Source organism: Sinocyclocheilus grahami, unplaced genomic scaffold (assembly GCF_001515645.1).
Source record: "Sinocyclocheilus grahami isolate Dianchi unplaced genomic scaffold, SAMN03320097.WGS_v1.1 scaffold350.1, whole genome shotgun sequence".
In the NCBI taxonomy this organism is placed as follows: Eukaryota; Metazoa; Chordata; class Actinopteri; order Cypriniformes; family Cyprinidae; genus Sinocyclocheilus; species Sinocyclocheilus grahami.
Window position 1 is genome coordinate 1286376 of NW_015505529.1, and position 22571 is coordinate 1308946.

The 22571-nt window shown below is 36.5% G+C and overlaps 1 protein-coding gene and 2 long non-coding RNA genes across 5 annotated transcripts in view; 2 read left to right on the forward strand and 1 right to left on the reverse strand.

Moving 5' to 3' along the window:
- The window catches only part of LOC107548587 (uncharacterized), a 21904-nt gene extending 5006 nt beyond the window's left edge, over positions 1–16898 (forward strand). The window contains exons 3-4 of the long non-coding RNA XR_001604478.1: positions 1282–1288; positions 16833–16898. This is a non-coding gene — a long non-coding RNA (uncharacterized lncRNA). The remainder of the gene's footprint in view (positions 1–1281; positions 1289–16832) is intronic.
- LOC107548586 (sodium-dependent serotonin transporter-like) overlaps positions 15887–22571 on the reverse strand; it is a 17207-nt gene continuing 10522 nt past the window's right edge. For all 3 annotated transcript variants that reach the window (XM_016229331.1, XM_016229332.1, XM_016229330.1), the window contains exons 5-14: positions 21808–21946; positions 21582–21716; positions 21314–21417; positions 20622–20749; positions 20305–20417; positions 18321–18452; positions 18055–18154; positions 17410–17510; positions 16839–17006; positions 15887–16311 (exon numbers count right to left, since the gene is read on the reverse strand). In XM_016229331.1, coding sequence (XP_016084817.1) covers positions 16228–16311; positions 16839–17006; positions 17410–17510; positions 18055–18154; positions 18321–18452; positions 20305–20417; positions 20622–20749; positions 21314–21417; positions 21582–21716; positions 21808–21946 — 1204 coding nt within the window. In that variant the 3' untranslated portion in view covers positions 15887–16227. The remainder of the gene's footprint in view (positions 16312–16838; positions 17007–17409; positions 17511–18054; positions 18155–18320; positions 18453–20304; positions 20418–20621; positions 20750–21313; positions 21418–21581; positions 21717–21807; positions 21947–22571) is intronic.
- On the forward strand, positions 18480–21906 carry LOC107548588 (uncharacterized). Its single transcript, XR_001604479.1, has 3 exons — positions 18480–18555; positions 21611–21686; positions 21836–21906. It is a non-coding gene; the product is annotated as an uncharacterized lncRNA (long non-coding RNA).

Genomic DNA, 22571 nt, shown 5'->3' on the forward strand with positions numbered 1-22571 from the left:
GTACACCCCCAAAACAAAATCAAGACTTTGTAAAAGAGCATATTAATAGGACCCCTTTAAAACCTGGAAAAGTCAGATTTTCATATGTCACCTTTAAATATTTATATATAAGAATATAAATGTATATACACATGTAAATATGTTCAAAATATATACTGTATGTGTGTGTGTCTTTATATATAAATAATAAATATAGACAGTACACATACATATATTATGTAAACAAAAACTTATTTTGGATGTGATTAATTGCGATTAATCATTTGACAGCACTATAATAAAATAACTTTAAAAAAATTTAGTGATTCCAAACTTTTGAATGGTAGTATACTTAATTGTGAATAAAATAAGCATAGGTGAGGGCCAACATAAAGATGTGCACAGGCACTCCACAAACACCTAATTACCAAACAAAATATAGGGGATGTTTATTCAAAACGCCTTCTCCATCTGCAGTCTCATTACGGAAGAGAATCTTTTGTCTACTTAATAATGACAAGTCAAGCCTGCTTATCGTGCAAGCAGCTCACACATCCCCATCTTCCAGTGATTGTTATCTTTCAAAACTAAACCTTCTCACTCATATTTCCTAGCTAAGCCAAACAGACATACACACACACACAAAATTCACAAGTAGATGTGTGATTACTGCAAAGCTTCAGGCTTCCTCTGCTCACAAAGGCCCTAGGTTTAATCCATGATGCCTGTCTCAGTAATACCAATCCCAGTGTACTTTTTCTCAGGGATCAGGCAGCCAACCCAGCGCTTCAACAACTCTGCTTATGGTAAATAAGACGTAGCAGGCACAAGTCAGAATATAAATCACCATATGCTATTGACAAAAATATGCTGAGACAGCAAACAACAGTGTGAGATAAGCTGCACTGCAGTGCCATGAACTCAAGGTGTCTGTGACAAAGTATATTGCCCTAGTAATATGAAAATGTACAACAATGTAACTCTTTCCATTTATTTAAGAAACTGGCTAATTTGATAACCAAATACCAGCTCACACCATGTCAAGTTTGCATGCGGACACGCATCACAACCGACGTCAAGCTTGGCATACTAATAAGGTCCGCTGGGATAGGTTCACTGAGGACTTTGTCTGGAAAACCTTGAGGCATCTCACAAGATGACTCACATGGATGCCTCAATGGGGTCACATGATGGGCAGCTGGTAATGGGGGGGAAAGTAGCTCATTTCACTCACATAACCTAATTTTCTTATTTGGTTGCGGCCTTTACATTGCCTGGTGCTAACCCAGATATGGACTTAAGACTTAAGGTCAGCCTATCTTAAGGTGAATTTGTTGAGGCAGGTTGTCTCAATTTTAGGACTCAAAGCAAACAATAAAACACTTGATTAAATTTATCACAGCTTTCAGTTGACAGCTTGAATATACTTACAGTATGTTCAGAACAGCATACTACCATATTATTTGTAATTGCATCAGTACTATGCAATACACTGTGCATAATATGGATTTATCATGGGGTTTACTTAAGCAAAAAGCCATTTCAAAATAGCACTCATATCATTTTTGCAGTATGTATCCTACCCAATATCAACCCTGATTACAACCTCATCTGACTCACTGTTGGTTCAGAGACTGCATCATATTTGGGATAATTTAATGCAAGTAGTTTGCTATACTGTTATAAAGATCTAATTTACTTACATTACACACTATCAGAATTTCATCATACTTGTTGGCTATATAAATATCAGCAACTGAACCAAATGTAATATTTTTGTGTAGATTGGCTCTCTAAATAAAACTGAGGTGTTTATTTTTTCTTTTCAAGTTTGAGCTTTATGTTCTCCCACCATATCATAAAATATGATACTTAAGAAAAACATATGCAAAGATTAGATTTTTTCTGAACATTATTTCACATGTCAGACTTAATAAACAAGAGTTTATTTAAAAATAAAGCTTTTATTTCTAAGATGATAACTGTACAACACTCACTGAATTAAGCGATTTAAAACTGTCAGTTGACAACAGTGTAGCAAACTTATATTTTAAGGGTGTATTGCGGCATTTTATACTGCTTCAAATAGCCACTTTATGAAGAAGTATATGTAGTGTACAGTATATCTGCAAATCAATAAATCTTTATTACAGACTCAAAGCCCCAAAAAAAACAACAACAAGACAATAGGACAACATATACAACCCACAGCATCTACCACCACAATAAAAAAAGTTACAAAATACAATACCAATGTCTCCACAGCTTTGACTGATACCGTGTAGTACTAACCCTTATGCTAATGCATTAACTTATGCAAAGTAACTAACCTTAAACAAAGATGATAATAATAATATTAATAAAAAAGAACTAGGTCCCATATCTAAATTGAAAAAAGGACAATTTGGGGTACAGAACTGGGCTGCAGGGCTTAAATATCAGAATCTCATGCCATGGGGAGAGTCTGTCACTGAAAATTCCTCATTGTGCACCATAAGATGTGACAAAACTTAACATGGGCTTTACAGAACTAACCCACTTTTCATGCACCATCTCCCCCTTTACATCAGCAAACGTATTCAACTGAACAGTCAGTGTTGTCCAGATATCAAAATAGTGGCTGTAAGACATATAAACTTACAATCACTTTATTGATAGAACTCTCAAAGCATAAATCAATTTCGCATAAAAGCTCATTACACTGCATCTCTTTGAGTTGTCAACAGGAACACAAGCAAAAGATGTGGCAACTCATGGTCAATCTGTGCAACACAGACAAACATTACATGTGTATGACACATGCTTGTTGAACCACAAATCTTGTTAATATAGTGACCGCGAGTTTGTGAGAAAACCTTGAGGCATTTCGGAGAAATTAGGAAGTGGTATGAAACCATAGGGCTGGGCTACTTTATCAGATTGCAAGTTTATGAGAAAAATATAGAGTTTGCGCTACTGGATTAGGCCAAAGCATCCACACATTTGTACAAAAAGTACAAACTTTAACCCCAACTGAGGCACCCAGTGAAGTGACACATATCCCAGATATCTGTGTAGTTTTAGGAATGTAACATTAAATCTACGTATTTTGTGTGCTTTCACCATATTTCAGGTTTAACTAAGAAACGTCTCCATTATTTAATAATCGATCTAACTATATTAATCAAATGCAACAGAATGACAGTGCAGTACAATACAGTTTCTGAATGTCACTGAATATGTAACTTACTGCAGATCAGCAGCTAGCAACTAGCTAACAAAACTATCTTACCAAACTACAAAAAAACGACCGCTTTTCCTACCTAATAACTCGCCAACTTTAAAGAAGTAAAGTTTTAGTGATTTTAAAATAACATTCAAAATATCAAGCATTAAATTACGAACGTTTAAAGAGAACAAAGCGGCTAGTTGCATGTCAACCACCGATAAGCTCGGTAACGTTTTTGCGCATGCGCAGACTGAGTAAACACCCTAGCTGCCGCTATAGCTCGGACATGAATAAAATCCTTTAATAAGTAGAACCAAACTGGAGAAACGGATAAGAAACTCACCGACACGCATGGACTAGAGGTTGTACTAGGGGTTGGCGAGCGCTGTACGGTGACCAGCGCCATTCAAGGTCCAGGAACACAAGATGTAAGAGAAGGTAGCGGCCAAACTCACAACATTGGGTGCCGTCGCACATAGGAAGATGTGCGTCTTCGAGGTCGCTCACTTCTGTTTGCTGTGCGCATGCGCGATGCGTACCAGCTGTCAAACAGAGGCGTCATACCTCTCCTGTTGGTTATCTGATCTCTCTCGGAATTCTTTTAAATGATGCGTTGCCATGGAAATAACGTCATAATTGACCTTTTTTTTCTGTGCCAGCTGAATAAAACTATGAGAAACAATTTTCTCTTCATTATTTTATAATTAGCCTACTGGGGGAACAGGGAGTGTTGTAAAAATGAAATGAGTTGTAACAGACAGATATGTACATTAATGTATTTTGAATCAAAGTTTATACATAATGTATGCACACTTTGCTTTTATTGTTTCAGCCCAACCCAGTATGTATTTCTGTGCTACTTTTAAGCTTTTGTTTATTTCTGAGCTACATTACTTCATAGCAGACAAACATGTGAAATATTACATCAAAGTTTGAGACATGCAGCTTTTATTTTATTAAATATACATTCCCCCTTATATAACAATGAACCTAAAATACTTAACCTAAAACTGTCATGTCCATATTATCGGTCAACTGATCTAAAACAGAATACCTTCATCTAATCTAATATTTAATCTCATTTGAACACTATTCAAAGCTTCATTTAAATCCTTTGGACTCTAAGTGATACCTTCTTACCTTCTTCAGTCCAACATTAAGAAAGCTGTGTTCAAGGTGACAGTAAACAATCCGCTCCTAGATGACTGATGCTAAGGTCATGTTTCAGAGAGAGCTGCAGTCAGTCCCTAATCATACTCATTAAGCTGGGGAACCTGTTCCCCATGCAGTCAAGTTAACTGATGACAACACTACAAACACCACACATTTGTGTCACTCAAAGAAGAGGAAGGGTGTTTATCAGCTGCCAGTCTTTCACAGTCTCCTGGGTTCCACATGGCAATTACACAACTAAAGAGAACTGAACTAAAAGTGTTCCTGTGGCTCTGCGGTAGAGCATTCTGTAAGCAGCGCAGAAGGTCGTAGGTTCAATTCCCAGGGACATACATATTCCCACACATACTGGTAAAAACTGTATAGCCTGAATGCACTGTAAGTCGAAATGCATAAATTATTATAATTAAAACTGGCTTTTAAAGGCACAATATGTAATTTTCAAAATAAACAAATAGACAAAGGCGTAGTATGTGGGGGGAAAGCAGCGCTGTTTTATCATATTCGAAAGTTCTGTTATAATGCTACTCTGTGCAGTCGTCACCGGTCTATTTAAATGCACAACATATTAAAGCGTCTTTGGTGTTTCCATGTTTTCTACAAAACAAAACCGGAAATCGAGGGGTTATGACATCATTGGCAGGCGACACAATGACACTATGGACACGGTCCGTGTCACTAGTTAAAATTGCTTATTTCTCTGGATTTAAACATTCTTCAAAACATTTGGGATAATGTAAGTACACACGTCAACAAAATATATAACACTGTTCTAGTGGTTTTTGGATATTTTAATAAAAAAATCTTACATATTGTGCCTTTAATTGAAAACGAGTTTGACATTCAAATTCAGACATATACGGTGTTGATGAAGGAGAATTTAACTGAGCTGATATTTATTTAGCCTATTTATTTAGCTGATGATTGTTTTCAAATGTCTAAAATAATATATACAGAACACCAGCCATAATTAATAATATTTGTATCTGCTTATTTTTTGTCAGTGTGCTGCACAAATGAAATAAATTTTATAGGAAAGGCTATTTATTTTTAGCTGAAAGATTGTTTTCAAATATCTATAATATACAAAAGTACATATAAAAACAATAAAGTAACAAAATAACTATATTTTTTATAATTGCTTTTTTTTGTCAGTGTGCTGCAAAAATCGATAATTTCAAGAATACAAGAAGAAATAAAGGATGTGATAAAAGAAGTGAGTGAGCAGCCAGTCATAAAACAATACAGCACAAAAAATGCACAGACACACACTATCATGTTAAAGCCTGGGAGGTTTAAATAGTCTTCTGAAAATGGCAGCATTCGTGAAACCCCTGGCTGAAATGGGTAAAGAATTCCACAGCCAGACGGCAGCTGGTGAGAGCGCCCTGTCACCCATGTGTCATATGATTGCATATGTACGGAGGAGGGTGCTATTTCCAGGGCTTGATCATAAGTCTAGAGCTCATTGTTTTATCCAATAGCTTTCTTTTTCCTATTTAGAAATACTAGACTACTGCAAACCAATTTAGCCGAGATTTTCCTCCGAATATTAGCATCTCTGGTGGGTATGTAGGAAAAATTCATCAAATCCTTTAAAATATCTGGGTTACAGATTATTGAAAACCCTCATCCACTCTGAGCTCCATCCCCCATTTCATCCCAGCAGATATAACATGCTGGTGTTTTAGAGAGATTGTGGGAAAAAAACACAGCCTACAATCAATGCAGACTCATTCTGTCAGAGAAAACAAGCACTCAGCCGGAGATACAAAACATACTGATAAGCAATGAGACACCGCAATATAGGGGAACGAGAAAGAGGGGTAAAAAACAAATTATTTTGTATTTTGTGGGTGTTTTGACATTGATTAATGGATTCATCTCACAACATTATTGCTTTCATTGGTCGAACGTCTTATTGGTTATTTAATGCATCACTATTCCTCATATTTCCTACAGTTAAAATCACACCACGAGTTTTAAAAAACAAACAAACAAAAAACAGCCACAATATATGAGGAAACAGTGAGCCATTGTTTCCTGTGTCTCCATGTAAATATTGTTTTACTGCATGGACACGTCTCACATTCTGTCTGTTATCATATGCATGACGCTGTCTGCATCTGTCAGTGACCATATCTCTGTCTCTCTGTGGATTAGCAGGGAGAGCAGGGAAGATAAGATTGAGATTAGGGGACACCGACTACTGATTTTAAGACAGACAGATGAACAGCAGTGTCTTTTATTTAAAGTTTGACTCTGAGAGCTTGCCTCGGTGACAGTGAAAGGGGGGTTGGAGGGGTGGAACAAGAAAAACTGCTCTTTGAGGATTCACAGAATTGTAATGCTCTTTCACACAGCAGAAATATATATTATGGTAAAAAAGTGAAATCTAAATAAAGCTGAACCACCTAAATGTGTTCAGATGCAGTGAACATACTGAGTAGCACTGAACACTCACTTTATCATTTTGTGATATCAGTCCTAATGGTGTAAAAATCCTGTTTAATCTCAGTTGAGAACTCTTCTATGTCAGAATGACCTAGGAAAAGCACAATAATCACAGTGTCCACCATGTGAAAGCAAATAAAAGGTAGCAGCAGCAGCATTTAGTTGCCTAAATGAAAACTAAATATGCAGTAGCACAGACTCTCGTCCTTTCCACAGAGCACTAGTCCATCTAATGGATGTCTACTGGAATTGCAGCCATTGTAGTTCCTGTGATACAGTTAAGAGTGTAATAGACCAGTCAGGGTAGTGCCATATTTCATTTTTGGCAAGAATGAAAATGAGACTGTGGCGGATAGAAGTACAGTGCGTTCAATGGATTGTACTTGGATTGCTGTGAATGGATTGTAGCTGACGAAACGTCTTTCTGAGAAAAAAAAAAGCTTTCAGTAATTGAAAACTCCATAAAACAGTTGTGAAAATTTCCAGCAGCCCCTCACTGCAGTACACAAGATCCATCCTGGAGATGGTAGGTGTAGGGGTGGAGATGGGTTTAGGGATCAGGGGATGGAGACAGGTAGGTTTAAGGAAATGTAAGTTGGGAGGAGCTGGATCTGGATCCAACCTCGCCCTCTGGATCTTGTGTTCTGCAGTAAGGACCATCTCAAAATTTCACAGCCTAAGGACCTTTATACAGTTCGTGCCATTGCAAAGACCTCACAGCCCCATTTTCATCCACCTTAAATTCAATATGGCGTCTAACCCGATTAAGGAGTAGCCTAGGTATTGAGCTCATGTTCTTGGCTAAACTATTAAATCAACATGACAAAGTAGGCTATACACATTTTAATTATATACCATTTAATAGAAATGTGTAACAATTGGAGAAAGTATACAAAGCTCTAGTTTAAAATATTCTTTAGTGGTAGTTCAATAGGGACACAATTAATATACAGGGTTCCCATAATTTTCTCGGCAATTAATTTCCATGGCTTTTCCAGTTATTCCTAATAAGTATTTTTTAAACATAATTTTAAAGAGACTGCTGGGGAGGATTTACATTTGTATGACAGGTATACAAATTTAGAGATGTAAGCCCTACATCATCATACTTGTGAACAAAAAATGGCCTTAGAATTCTTCATAATGAAGGCCAACTAAATGCTTCCATGCAGAACATCGGAACAGAGACATTCATTTTAGAAATATCAACGACTTTTAACATTTTATTACATTTCCATGTCTTTGGAAACTGTGATTTGTTTGGAGGTCATTTTTCTAAAGGGCTAAAATGTTCCCATAGTGGGTCCAACACTGAGATCCATAAAGTTCACGTGTTTCTGTTAGCAGTCATGAAATTCTGTTAGCAGTCAGGGAGAGGTGTTCTTCACTCCTGCTTCTTCTCAAGCAGCGCGTTGTAGCGCCCGGTGGAGTGTAAACAACCGCCGCAAGGACGACAATCACGACGATGATCATCAAACTCAATCCCACCGTCAGACCTGTGGAGGAATTTACTCTTTAACTATTTTAAGATGAGTTTGCACAATATCATTAAATAAATATGCGTTCTTAGAACGCTGATTCGGGTTCGAACGCTAATGATACGCGAGCAGTCACGAGGATGACAAAAGACAGAAGAAGTGCGTCTCAGAGCGTCTGTGATTGTTAAAACGTTTTTCTGTTATTATCACGACAAAACACGGTGTCTGCTTTTGTTTACCTATATGTTGTTGTCCAATGACGCTCGCAAGTCGGTCCATGATTTTACAGGAGATTTCATCTTCTACTTCGACGGACTGAGGGGAACTCTTGTTCAGAAGAAGCCACGCAAAGTCCCTCCTGCTGGAAGTCACGTGATTGTTAAAGTTTACAAATCCAAGAAACGATCAAATCAAACAAAATTATAAAACTAGATTGCAAGATGTGCATTTTGTATTTATTTGTTGTGTGTTTATTTTGTTACTTTTCTACATCTACTTGTCATTATTTCTGTAAAGCCATCAGGACAAGTGCAGACATAGCCGATAGGTGGCAGCACTTTGTGAATTCTGAGTTTGGTTGACTGTTCTTGCATAGAGAAACTCACACGATGGATTTGAATTTATTGTTTTCGGCTCATAGTAAGCTAAATAATCTTTTTGGTATTCGTATCCAACTGGAACGAGGAAGTGTGAAAATATCTCCCTAAATTATCAGCTAATTTCATTGTGAAGACTTTTTTATAATGCAAGTTCTCCACTGTGACATCAACTTCTGTCGGAGAAAATATTTTATTAATATTTTATTTTATTACAATATAAGTGATTTTTTATTATTTCACAGTCAGAAAAGTCAGAGAGGATGCTTTCAATTTTATAAAGACTAATTAATTGGCATGTATGAAATTAATTAACTTGAGAAGGTAATGAAAAGTGATAATAGCATATGTGTTTGTGCCTATCAAACTAACTCCACCAGATGGCGCCACTGCCTAGACGATAACAGAGCAACAGTTGTGAAATGAAATTTAAAAAAATTATACAATATTTGATCTTAATCAGTTTATGTTCCAATTTATCCAGACTTGCATGTTAACTTTTGACATCAGAGATACCACCATCATCTCCCCCTCCCACCTTTTAGTTTGTAGCCTATGTCTTTACTCTCAGCGCTTAAGGCTATAAAGAAGGTGGGTGGAAGTTAAAGTTCTGAGCATTATGAAAACAATGGTAACACTTTACAATAAGGTTCATTAGTTAAACATTAGTTAATATAGTAACTAACATGAACTAACCATGAGCAATACATTTGTTACTGTATTTACTAATCTACGCTAACGTTAGTTAATAAAAATACAGATGTTCATGTTAGTTCACAGTGCATTAACTAATGTTAACAAGATTAACACTGTATACGTGCAGTTCATTATTAGTTCATGTTAACTAATGTAGTTAACTAATGAACCTTATTGTAAAGTGTTACCAAAACAATCATACTAACAGTGTATTGAGAATCAGGGAAAGGAGAAGATGGAAAGGGTGTGCGTGTGTGTATTTGTTGAGATAAGAAGGCATTCTATGCGCACAAAATGAGTTCATTAGGCAGTGGGCTGCAATGAAGAAACCCAGTTGCTTTTGATAAAGGGGCTGCAACTGGGGAGGAATGAACGGTTTCATTTCCTGTCTGCAAGGCAACATATCACCCAGATCAGCAAGTGGCAGTGCAAAGCTAGGGAGGCTGGGTGACAGACAGAACACAGGAAGAGGAGGAGAGAAATACCAGGATTCAAGGAGCTATTACAAACAGGTAGAGAAGAAAACATATTATATCACAGGTGGGTTTCAATAACAGAAAATACTACACGTTTATATAAAAAGAAAACATATAAAGTAGGCTACATGGATTGTAATGAGTTACAATAATTAAACCACACGTTTGAGATTAAATGTGCACTATTAATTTTCAGCCCACTATATGGAATCTGATTTTGCTAATTAAACCTAGGCTACATGTTGCTCTGACATTCTTAGAACGTGTTTCTCATTTGCTGTTTGTTCGTCACACCTTTATAACCTCTTTGGCACAGGTTAGAACTGCCTGTGAAGTTTATGAGGTATGATGTGATCTCTCCATTACATTTTCCAAGGCAACATAGCTTTCATATTCTGCCTGCTTTTGTAAGGATCACTAAAATACTAAATAAAACAAGAACTTAACTTGTTCAGAATGCAACTATTAAAACCAGCATCTTAAGTCCATGATGTAGGCCTAACGTGTGTGTGCTGCCATTCGTTAAGCTGGGTGTTTTCAATTTCCACTAAATGGTTACAGCACTTTGTCTTGAGTTGATCATTTTTGTATGAATAGCTTCAGAGAAGTATACAAATTTTACAGTGACTTTATAGGCGTCGGGTCGTTAAGACATTTTACGTGTTCCTTGAGGAACTGCAAACCCATTTTTGCCTCAGAGTGAAACAATTAATGTAACCATTTAAAATAGTATAAAGTGTAAAACAATCTAAGGTAGCAATTATGCTAAATATTTATTAATTTATTTTGTCTGAGGTGGAAAAGAGATTCAAAAATGTTGATCTAAATCTATAATAAAGTGTCAAAATATAGCAGTGAGTTTATTTATTTTTAGCCTATTTGAATTTTTGTTTTGTTGCTAATGATCGATAACGCAAAGTGCTCGGAAGGTCTGCTGTTGTTATGATTACTTTCTCAGTTAAATGCAATTTCTATTGCTGTTATGTCAAATTCACACTGCAAAGGTGGCATAGAAGTGCATCTGAAGTGGCATTTAAGTGTTTTCACACAGACTGTTTAATGCTGCTCAGAGGTGGCATAAATGCATTTACACAGTAATTACAACTGTATACTATAATACTAGGGGCCGAGGTGGTTTATAGCAGGTATAATTTAGTCTGGCTTTTATTCTGCATTACATCTTTAGACAGAATTTTGAGCAGGCACAGAGCAGCCTTAGCTTAGCTGTGTAAAGAGACCTATATTACTGTATTTTTCTGTCGGTAAATGTAAATATAAATGTATAAATAAACAATAAATTTACTTGCTGGTAAAACTTCTTGTATAATTTCAGTTAAACATATCTTAAATAATAATTTAAAGAACCCCAACCCTTTTCATTTTGACTTCTTTTGAATTTTCAAACCTTAATTACTGTACCCTGCTTTTAAGTGACCTTTGTCAATAGTGTAGTCTAAGTGAGATGAACATACAACTGAGAAAGTGAACTTTCTTGAGCTAATATCAGTGTGAAGGGTCAAAATGATAGGCTTACAAAACACCAAACAAATCAGTAAAGCAAAAATATGAGCAGAGTAGGCGTGTGAGAGCAGACGGGCAGATAAAGAGATGGTGTGATCATTGCAGGGGAGAGAGGGAGATGTGACAGGGTGTTTAATATAGATCCTCCAGTCTGATAAAACTGACAGGAGGTTCCCATCCCCAGAAGAGCGCAGGGACTCATAGGAAATTGCCAGAATGAAAAACAGAGAGAGAAAGAGAAAGAGAGAGGAGGATTACGTGACTGACACCCCTCATTACTCTGTAATTTCTAGAATTTGTTACTGAGCTTTAGAATATTCAGATATAGCTTCTGCCCAAAACTATGGTATATACATTGTATGGTTGTACAACTTGATTATTGTTAACATCTTTGAGTAAAAAAAAAATCCTGAAGGGACCTTGCATTGCAGTTCACATCGTGTGAAAGCTGTAACTCAACACGGTATGTATCTGAGTTCAGCTTGTGTGAGAGCAGAAGAGTGTTTGTTCAGTCTCTGGGTTCAGAGGCCCAGCGTTTACATGCAATGTACTGTATAGATTAGTCCTTGATGACAGAAACTCAACATTACTGTTTGTCACATGGCTCTTGTTGCAATACCAGAATTTGAGATGCATGTGACTGTCAATGTACCGAAAACAGAAATTTGAATCAGTATAGGCCCAGTATCATTCAAGATTGTCAATGCAATTTAAATCACCATGAATTATATAATAGATATCATCATTGTATACTCATTTACAAAATTGAAAGAGAATGCTTTCATTGTCAAATGTCTGAACTTACATATGAGAATGTAATTCTCATATCTCACAATCATTCATAAAAACGAAATAAAATGGCTTATGGGGTCTAGGAAAACTTTGTATTTTGAAATACTGTGTAAATTGACAATAAAATATTGGCTCAATATATGACTTCCAAATAATTATCCCAAATAAAAAGATACATCGTCATAGCTTAAGGTCTTTTGTTAAAAATTCTAAATATATTATTAATAATACATATTTAATTGTGAAACAATAAAATAGCTGTTTAATATTTTAAGATATTTTTAAATAATATATTTTCTAAGTCATTTATTTCTGTGATGGCAAAATTAATTTTCAGCAGAATAGAAATCTTTTGTAACATTATAAAAGTCTTTACTGCCATGTGTCCTTGCTGAATAAAAGTTTGTTTTCTTTTAAAAATATGTTCCTGGAATATTTATAATGTATATTTATTCTTTATATTTAAATATTAAACAAAGTTTATTTTAACAATACAAATTATGATGATGATAATGATGATGATAATGATGATGATATTGATGATGATTATTGTTATTATTATGAAAGAAAGCAATCCAAATGGACCCTATTAACTTTGTTAACTTAGCAAGACATTTAGTCCATTAAGAATATTATAACCATTTACAACACACCAAAAGGAAAGTAATTTCAGCACAAAGCATATTTGAACCCAGATATGAGAATGAAATATTTCATAATGCAGCTGGATTATAATTACAACACAAATTATGCTGATGATAATGATGATTATTATTATTATGAAAGACAACAATCCAAATGGACCCTATTAACTTGATAGTATGGTTCAAATTTAGCAAGACATTCAGTCCATTAAGGATATTATAACTCTACACACCCAAAGGAAAGTAATTTCATCATGAAACTTATTTGAACCCAGTTATGAGAAAGAAATGTATCATTTAAGACAAATGCAGCTGGATTATTTCCAATGGTTTGATAATGTATCTTTAAAACCAGAAAATCATCTTGTAGTTCACTATGTGGAAAGCCTCTCCTTTAGGGAAAAGAGTGAGGAGGTACGTGACTGACAGCTCATGTTAATACAATGAGAAGCTCTGACTCCTCTGTGGACCAGTGTGTGCATATGTGTGCAATCTGCTCCTTAGAACATCTGTGAGCAAGACCTCATTTATCTACGCCCAAACCCACCTGATAACAGACTCTCTGGGAGGAGTGTGCGATAAATGGGTTTTCTAAAGATGGGAGAGAGGGAATACACATGAATTAGCTCAAGGGAGAGTTAGACGTGATTCAACTGTAATCAAATTCAGTAAAAAAATATTTTTTTAAATTATCATATACATGTGTGGGGTGGGTAATATTTTTTTATGATTTTGAAAGGTCTCATACTCACCAGGGCTGCATTTATTTGATCAAAACTACAGTAAAAACAATATTGCAATATTGTGAAATATTATTACAATTTAAATTAAGTGTTTTGCCTGTGATGGCAAAGCTGAATTTTCAGCATCAGTCTTCAATGTCACATGCTCCTTTAGAAATAATTTTAATATGCTGAAGAAACATTTCTTATTATTATCAGATCTGTGCTACTTAATATTTTTTTGTAAAAAAAAATATTCTTTTTTTACTCTTACTCTTTGCTGAACAAAGTTCAAAAGAACAATTTATTTTAAATCGAAATCGTTTATACCAGTTTAAATGTCTTTACTGTCACTTTTGATCAATTTAAATGCATCCTTGCTTAAAAAATCTGAATAATTCATTTCTGAATAGTGTATATTTATGATTTGTTGAAATCACTTTGAAAGTTAAAATAGCCCACTGAAATCATCCAGGAATATCAGTCAGACAGATCCCTATTTTGTATCATAAACACAATAAAGACACACATCCATTATTAATACATATACCTTTATTTTATCTCTAATAATTCATATATGTATTTGTCCTATACATACATACATAGATCAAATTTAGACTTTATAATGTACAATAGATTTTCAATACTTTGATAGAATAAGAAATTCTGCTGCGAAAGAAGAGGATAGGTCAGCACTGGACTGAAGCACACACACTCACACACACAGATGCACAATATAGACTCACGTCTACGGCATGCACACACACACACACACACACACACACACACACAGACTGAACTGACCATGGCTTATTACTTCTCTACCTCGAAGTACAGCTCACACATGTCAGTTCGACAGAGAAATCGACGTCCTCACATTTGCCCACTCTACAAATTCAACGAATCAGCACAGAACGCCAGACCATACGAACAGCAAGATTCACAAAGTACACATACTTAGATGTCCAGTCCCACTTTTTTTCATGAAAAAAGTCTCGAGGATCAAGGCTGAAGCATTTGTAACAAGCACATTAGTATTTGGTTTCTGCTACTTAGTGTAACTCACATAAAGAAATATGTAAAAAATAAATGCCAAAGCCCCCCGTTAACACTGAGGAACATGCTAGTCGTCGACCAATATTGTTTTTTTTTCTTAGACTTTTACATTTGGTCCCCCCCAGTCCTGAATATTTGGTCCCATTCTTGTAAATGGTAACTGGGTAGGCAGACAAAGAGTTCCAGTTGCAAATAAACAAAATAAGCATTATGTGAATGAAATGCCACAAATGTCCCACAAATAAATACACATATGCCTAACAATTGGTACATATCTGCCAAAAGTAGGCTAAACACTTAATATCTGTTACATATATACGGGCATGGTGGTCAAAGACGCACACATACACACATATCCACTCACACACACATACACACCTGTGCAAAAAAACGTAAAAAAAATTATGATTTGGGCCCTTGCTTGTCTCATAAAAAACATTGTTACATTCCTACTTTTACACTTTCCACATCTGAAATGTAAAATAAAAAACTATTTAACAAATATTTAACAAAATAAAAATATATATTCACAATTAGTGATGGATTCAGTCCCTAATCCACAAGCAGCTTCTTTTAAGTCATACTTACAAATTTCTATAATGACAATAAAGAAACAAAATAATTTTTGGCCTTATATAAATGAATAAATGAAAAATATACCTGAAATTGGTCACAAAACCACAATATAACAATCTTTATGTATTTAGTTACTATTTAAGGAAAAATAAATATTTTAGAAAAGCAATCTATATAAATTTTAGATTTTCATAAAGTAAAATGAACCACTTGTGCGTCCATTCCTGTTCTTATCCCAAACTTCACTAAACAGATATACGTTTGGGGTAGGGGAGATTCAGATATCAATCTTATATGCTGATTTGCTGCTTAAGAAATATTTCCTATTATCAATGTTGAAAAAGGTTGTGTAAACAGTGATTTTTTTTCAGGATTTTTTGATGAATAGAAGGTTCAAAAGAACAGCATTTACATGAAATAATCTTTTGTAACAATGTAAAGATTTTTACTGTCACCTTTGATTAGTTAATGTATCCTTGCTGACTAAAAGTAAAAAGAAAAAAAAAAGGAATCTTACTGACCCCCAACTTTTCAACGTTAGTGTACACGAGCCATATATATATATATATATATAAACTGTTTATGGAGATCTAAAATTAACAACGGAAGGACAAAACACAAACTCAAGAACTTGCTACGGCAGTCAGTAATTCATATGAGCACTGACAGTGGTCACACATGGATGGCTAGACTAAGAATAAAACAATGGCTGTATTCGGAGGCCTGGCCTCACCGTCACACAATACAGGTAGCAGACTCCTCTGGGGTGAGGTGTGAAGGGAGGTCAGTCGAGGCCCTTACAGGAGACACGGGTCCCCTGCGTTTGTGCTACATGTCCAGCACAAGAGGAAATGTGTCACACGGCGTTGGTGATGACAATTGTGTCTCTCTGAGGGCCGCTGGACCCCGGAGCCTCAGGTGTAATGCTCTTTAGCAGACGCTACAGGAGTAAGCAGTGAGAGTGGTGAAAACTGTGAAAACATTTAAGCTACAGGAGGGTGTTACAGTAAGTCGAACAGCTCAACTACAAAGAAAAGGAGATTAAACAACAGTAATATGTTGCAACTCTTGCAACAGCTGTGGGCTAAAACTCTCCTTTATGAGGCACATAATTACTCACCCCAAACCTGACATGCCAAAGGCACTGGTAGTTACATCACAGATTTAACAAAGGTTAACCTTGTGTCATTTTTCATCATCTGCCAAACAAACATCCTGTGACTAAAGCACACACACTCATGGATGTATACAGTGACTGACAGCCATGTGCCTTGACGCCCTTTGATGTCTATCTTCACGTCTCAAACAGAGAAAATGTACAACGTTATCAAGCTGATACGTTGCAGCATAATTGCGTTTGTGCTGCTGTAATGTGTTTAGGTGTCGTTATTATATCTGGCTCACTTATTAGACCTGACAAGATACAGTAATGTATGTGTTTTGATGTTTTCATCTGTCTAGGCTCACCTGTTTGAAGGTCCCTTTGGTGGTGACTAGAAGGTAGACCATGTAAGAAGGCACACAGATGAAGGAGGAGACTCCAATACAGTAGCCGAGAACTGTGGTCCAGAAAGGGTACAGGTAGTCAAACAGCCTCACCTCGGGAGGGAATGCCAGGAAACTCCCAATAATGAACTACAGACATGAAACAATGAGAAAAATAACAAAACTGTATTTGCATTTCTGACATGCTGAGATCTGGCAACAGATAACAAACGTCATAAATGTTTGGGGATAGTTCAGCCCAAAATGAAAATGCTGTCATCATTTACTCAACCTCATGTTGTTCCAAACCTGTTTGGTAAGAAAGTCATACATGAGAAAATTATGACAGAATTTTCATTTTTGGGCCAATTGTCCCTTTCAGTGTATTTGCATGTAAATGCACTTTCTGGACTGGGTTACTGTAACTCAGACAGCATAGTATATCAAATCATGGGTATGAAGGGAATGCATGAACTGATAAAACATACTTTGAATGCATTGTAAGTTGTTTTGGTATGTCGCAAAATGCATAAATGTAATGTAATAGACTGACCAATAGGAAGCAGGGACAGATGGCTACCCAGCAGACCCTCCAAAACACACCAGGAGCAAAGCCAAGCATCAGCTGCACGTCGTTGCAGAAACGTGTCGTCCCTGCATGTATTTTTCAAACAGACTTAGTGCACATTGCCTGAAGCAGCATATCGGATTACGAAACTATTGAGGTACATGATAAAATCTTGAGAATTATAGACGGTAGTTGAATAAGAAAGAACAGATGGACAACAGCAGAGTATAAAGTGACAGAAGTAGCTAAACAGTTTTATAGTTCGACATTATGACTTCTCTCCCTGCAGTAGTGACTAAAAATTACATTTTCATTGACTCTCGGGAATTAGGCTAAAGGATGCACAATCCAAAATAAAGAAATATAAATGCTAGGAAGTTCAGCAGTAACGTTTAGAATTTTTATTTTGAAGTTTTGTGGGAGTTGAGGAACAAAAATTGACATTTCAAAAGCATACATTTTCTGGTTCCAGCCCAAAGCCTCTAAGGGTCTATCTTGTCTAGACAATTCATTAAGAAACTACGTAGGAGTTTGTTTGCTTCATCAAACCAGCATGGATTCAGACCAGCAGCACAGTCAAAACTGATTAAAGTTATATTATGAATGCTTAAGCTGCAATCCAATACATACCATAGAACCAGGAAACAGCAATGACCTCAAGGAAGACCACGGTGATAACAGCAGGGCCTGTGGCATACTCCTCAAATAGTTTAACAACAAACGCACCTCCCTACAAACACATTGCTTCAGTATTAAAAGGAATAATTAATGTGCACACTTTGGAAAATGGCATGTTATTTTGGTAAAATTCCGGACAGTATTTAAAGCCTATTAGAACTGAAGGAAAATCCCCCAAAGCAAAACTAAATTTTTGTTAGCTGTGCTGTTAGACTTACGTAGGTAAGAGTGGAGAGGGCGCCCAAATAACAGACACACACAAGGCCGAGCACAAACCATTCTCTCCTCCTGGCCAACAGGTGGGGGAACTCATCCAACATGGCTGTAATTACCCCTTCCAGACCTGCAAACTGTAGTGTGCAAACACACAAAAGAGAGGCATGGGATGATAGAAAAGTAGGTCAAGGACCCATTGAACTTGTACAGGAATTCATTCAAATAATGCTCCTTAAGGTAAATACAGCACTCAGTGGATTTTGACATTATAATTAAACAGAAATAGACTACATATAGAGTTATATCATTAGCAGACTGAATTAAGCCATTCCTGACATGACTTCCCTAGTAAAAAATAAATATACTAAAATTAGGGCTGCACGATATATCGCTTCAGCATCGATATCGCGATGTTTAGTATAGGCGACTGATCGTTATATTTATACTGATTGTTTTCTGTGCTCACACACAGACACGGTGTCTACACCGGATGCGACAGCTGTACAGAGATACCCATTTTAAATACATTTAGTAGCAGAGCTACTGCACACGATTTTCAGTGCTGGAAATCCATTAATCCTTTGTTGAAACTTCCGCGTCGTCGCGGAGAGCGCAGGTCACGGTCGCTTATCAACAGCAGACGCCACTAAAGCGCAAGCTGCCGAGCGCGTTGGAAAGGAGAAAGCGGCACGACTGGCGTTTTCCCACGCGTTTTTAGGCGCGACATGTGAACGGCCCCAAAGTCTGTCTACACTGGACGCGACAACCCGACCGTTGCCAATCATTTGAACTTTGTGTCAGTACATCATAAAGAGTAAAAGTGTAAACAGCATCACTGATTATAATGGGTTCATTGTATTTTGTCGCGCCGCGCCGCTAGCGTCCGGTGTAGACACAGTGAGAGTCACGCAGATGCACGTGAACAATGAATTCAGTTCACTTCTGCGTCTATTTGTGCCTGAAATAGCCTACTGTGCTCTGCAAGTATCCTTGTAAACGCAGTTGCTTATGGCTTAGGTGAAGGGAAACGATTGAGAAAGAAAATGGATGTGTAATAGTATATTGGGTTACAGCAGTTTAATGTTCCTGAGGCTTTCTGTGTTATGAATGTTAATCAGACAACAAAACACAAAGAAAAATCACTTTTGTAGCTTTAACACAGATTTATTAGATTTAGTTTATACAGTGAAGACTATGCTGTGAAATTTTACATTTGATTATTCGATTTCTGTAACTGTTATACTTACCTGAAAATATTTATATTTATCCATGCTTGTAATTTGTTTATTTCCTATGCTGATTTTAAAATGTATTTGAAATACATTTATTTCATGCTAGTATACTACAAATACATTTATATATTTATGTACTTCATAAAAATACCCTGCAATTGTACTTTTGATATACTTAAAGTCTGCTAAACTGGAACAACTAATTTTGTAATTAATACACTTTAATTCTGCGGAAGTAGTGCTGAAGTCCAACTAAAGATATACTGTTTGATTGTGCTAAAGTACAACTACTGCAAGTATACTTTAGGTACAGTTTTTAGGTCTTGCATTTAAAGACAATATTATTCAAAGATCACACAATCATAAATAGTGACATTAGAACACATATTAGGCTTAATATTAAGTAGTATGTATTGTGCACAAGTAGTACTCCAAATAAAGCTGAATTCAAATTTGTATATCAGTAAGTCCCAAGCAATATGTCAATAAATATGTAAATAGATTTGAACTATGCTTAGTATGAAATAAATGTATTTTAAATGTATACTTTTTTACTAGGGTTGATTGTGTGTGTGGTCAGCATAAGGACAGGAATGGGTTAACTATGCACGCTGAAGACCTAATGAAATGAAACACTGTAGACAATACATTTGACTAAATTCAGAAACAATAAGCTGAGTAAACAGAGGGAAAAATCTAATTCATTAAGAGAGAATTGATTGGCTAGTATTTCAAGAAAGCAAGAAAGACTGACCGTGCTATCCAGCCCCAGCATAATTATCATGAGGAAGAATATGATGGCGAAGAACGTAGCAGCCGGCATATTGGCAATAGCCTCAGCATAGATGATGAAGAGCAGACTGGGACCTTAGAACACATGCATCCAATCAGGACAGGTAAATCAAATGTCATTTTAGTGTAAACAGCCATATCACATTGTAGTTCCAATGCAATGATTTGCAATTGATATTAACTGATATTCAAAATTCTTTAATTGGTACTTAATTGAATGGAAATGGTGCCATAAAGCAAGAATAAAGAAATTCGGTAGAAATGAAATGAGGTGCTTACCAGCATCTTTAGCTACAGTCTCCACACGTTGTTGGCGCATCTCTGCCATGTAGCCCAGCACAGTGAAGATCACAAAGCCTGACAGGAAACTGGTCAAACAGTTCACTGAGCTTGTGACCAATGCATCTCTGCAATTCAAAGAGAGATATAAAGATTTGAGCAAAAAGAAAAATGGTAAAAAGATAAATAGCTTAAACAGGGAGGGACAGAGAAAAGGCATAATAGAAAATAAAAACTAGATTTTTAGAAAGCTGGCAATTGCGAAAAAGTGTTGTGGGTGATTTCAGGCATTGCTATGGTTTTAAGAAAGGTTCCTGGTTTCTTACAGCACCAAGTCAACAGAGTCCACTTCCAAGTCTCTATCATATTCTGGTTCTCAGATAAGTCGAGAAATTTTTTTAAAGTTTTATCATAAATAAGGTTGCTTAGAGAAGTAATAGCACTCCTTTCCTCAACAAATCTAATGATTCATGGTATCATTTTTGCTATGGCCTGAACAATGCTGGAAGAGTTATGTGCCAAAGTGTAATACTTAGGATTAGGCCAACGTCAAACCTGCATAGAAATGCATGCAAAAAGATGCAGGGAATAAACTGTGACTAAAGTTCACATTTTAAGCTCAAGTTTGTGATAACAGAACCTTAGTGCAGATAATAGAAAATGACAGCAGTATAAATGTGAGCCAGGTGTACTTGTAGCAGTTGTTATGAAAGGGATTGTAGCTGGCAAAGGCCAGGAGAACACCAAAGCCTGGACCCAGAGAGAAGAAGATCTGTGCAGCTGCATCAAGCCAAACCTGAAAAAACACAGATGGAGTGATTTGTCTGTAAAGATTTTCATTCATCCATATCATACCTGACAGATGGCAGGAAAGATGTGTTATAGGGGAAAAGGGACAGCAACCAACATGGATTGTGCAATATCTTAGGATTCAGAATGGTTGATTTAGTTGCCACTCACTGTAGTGGTTAAAAGTTTGCTCCAATCAGGTTTCAGGTAGAAGACCACTCCTCTCCATGCTCCCGGCAGGGTGGCCCCTCTTATCAACAGGATCAGCAGCACCAGGTACGGAAAGGTAGCCGTCACCCACACTACCTGCCAGAGAGAGTCATGAAGAAGCTGCTGATAATCAGTTTTAGCTCAAAGTTGGCAGTCCTTTTTCTTTGAGGTTTCCTGTATATCTTACCTTGCCGGAGGTCTTGACCCCTTTCCAGATGCTGAAGTATACAACAATGAAGATGAACAACAGACAGAGGGCTAGTTGCCAGCTCACCCAGCCCAACTGATGAAGACCAGGGGACAGATGAACCTGCAAGACCTGTCGTCTAAGGACATGAGAGAAGTTGGTTGACAATTTATAAAAACAAACATAAAGGCCTGAAGCTACTACTGGGAGATAAAGGTGTCACAGACTAGTAAAAAAAAAGGTAACACTTTAGTATAGGGACAAATTATCACTATTAACTAGTTGCTTATCAGCATGCCCATTATTAACATATTGGCTGTTTATTAGTACCACATATTCCACATGACCATATTTTACATTCCTAACCTACCCAATACCTAAACTTAAAAACTACCTTACTAACTAATAAGCAGCAAATTAGGAGTTTAAGGCAAAAGTCATAGTTAATGGTTTGTTAATAGCGAGAATTGGACCTTAAAATAAAGTGTGACCAAAAAAGCTTAGGGAGTAGGAAAGGACTGATGAATGCAGGACAGTTAGATAAGAACAATGAGCAACATTTATATGGAAAACAGGAAATCCCGGCAGCACAAATAAAAAGTGGGAGCAATCAACTAAACGAAGCCTCTAAATCTCTGCTAAAGTAGCGGATACACAGACCCAGTCCCCCTGCATCTTTCGAGAGAGAGTAACACATTCTCTCTAAATCTCGATAGTTCTAGAAGCCTAGTGAAGGCAAAGTTCTTGGCTCTATCCTTTTTAAC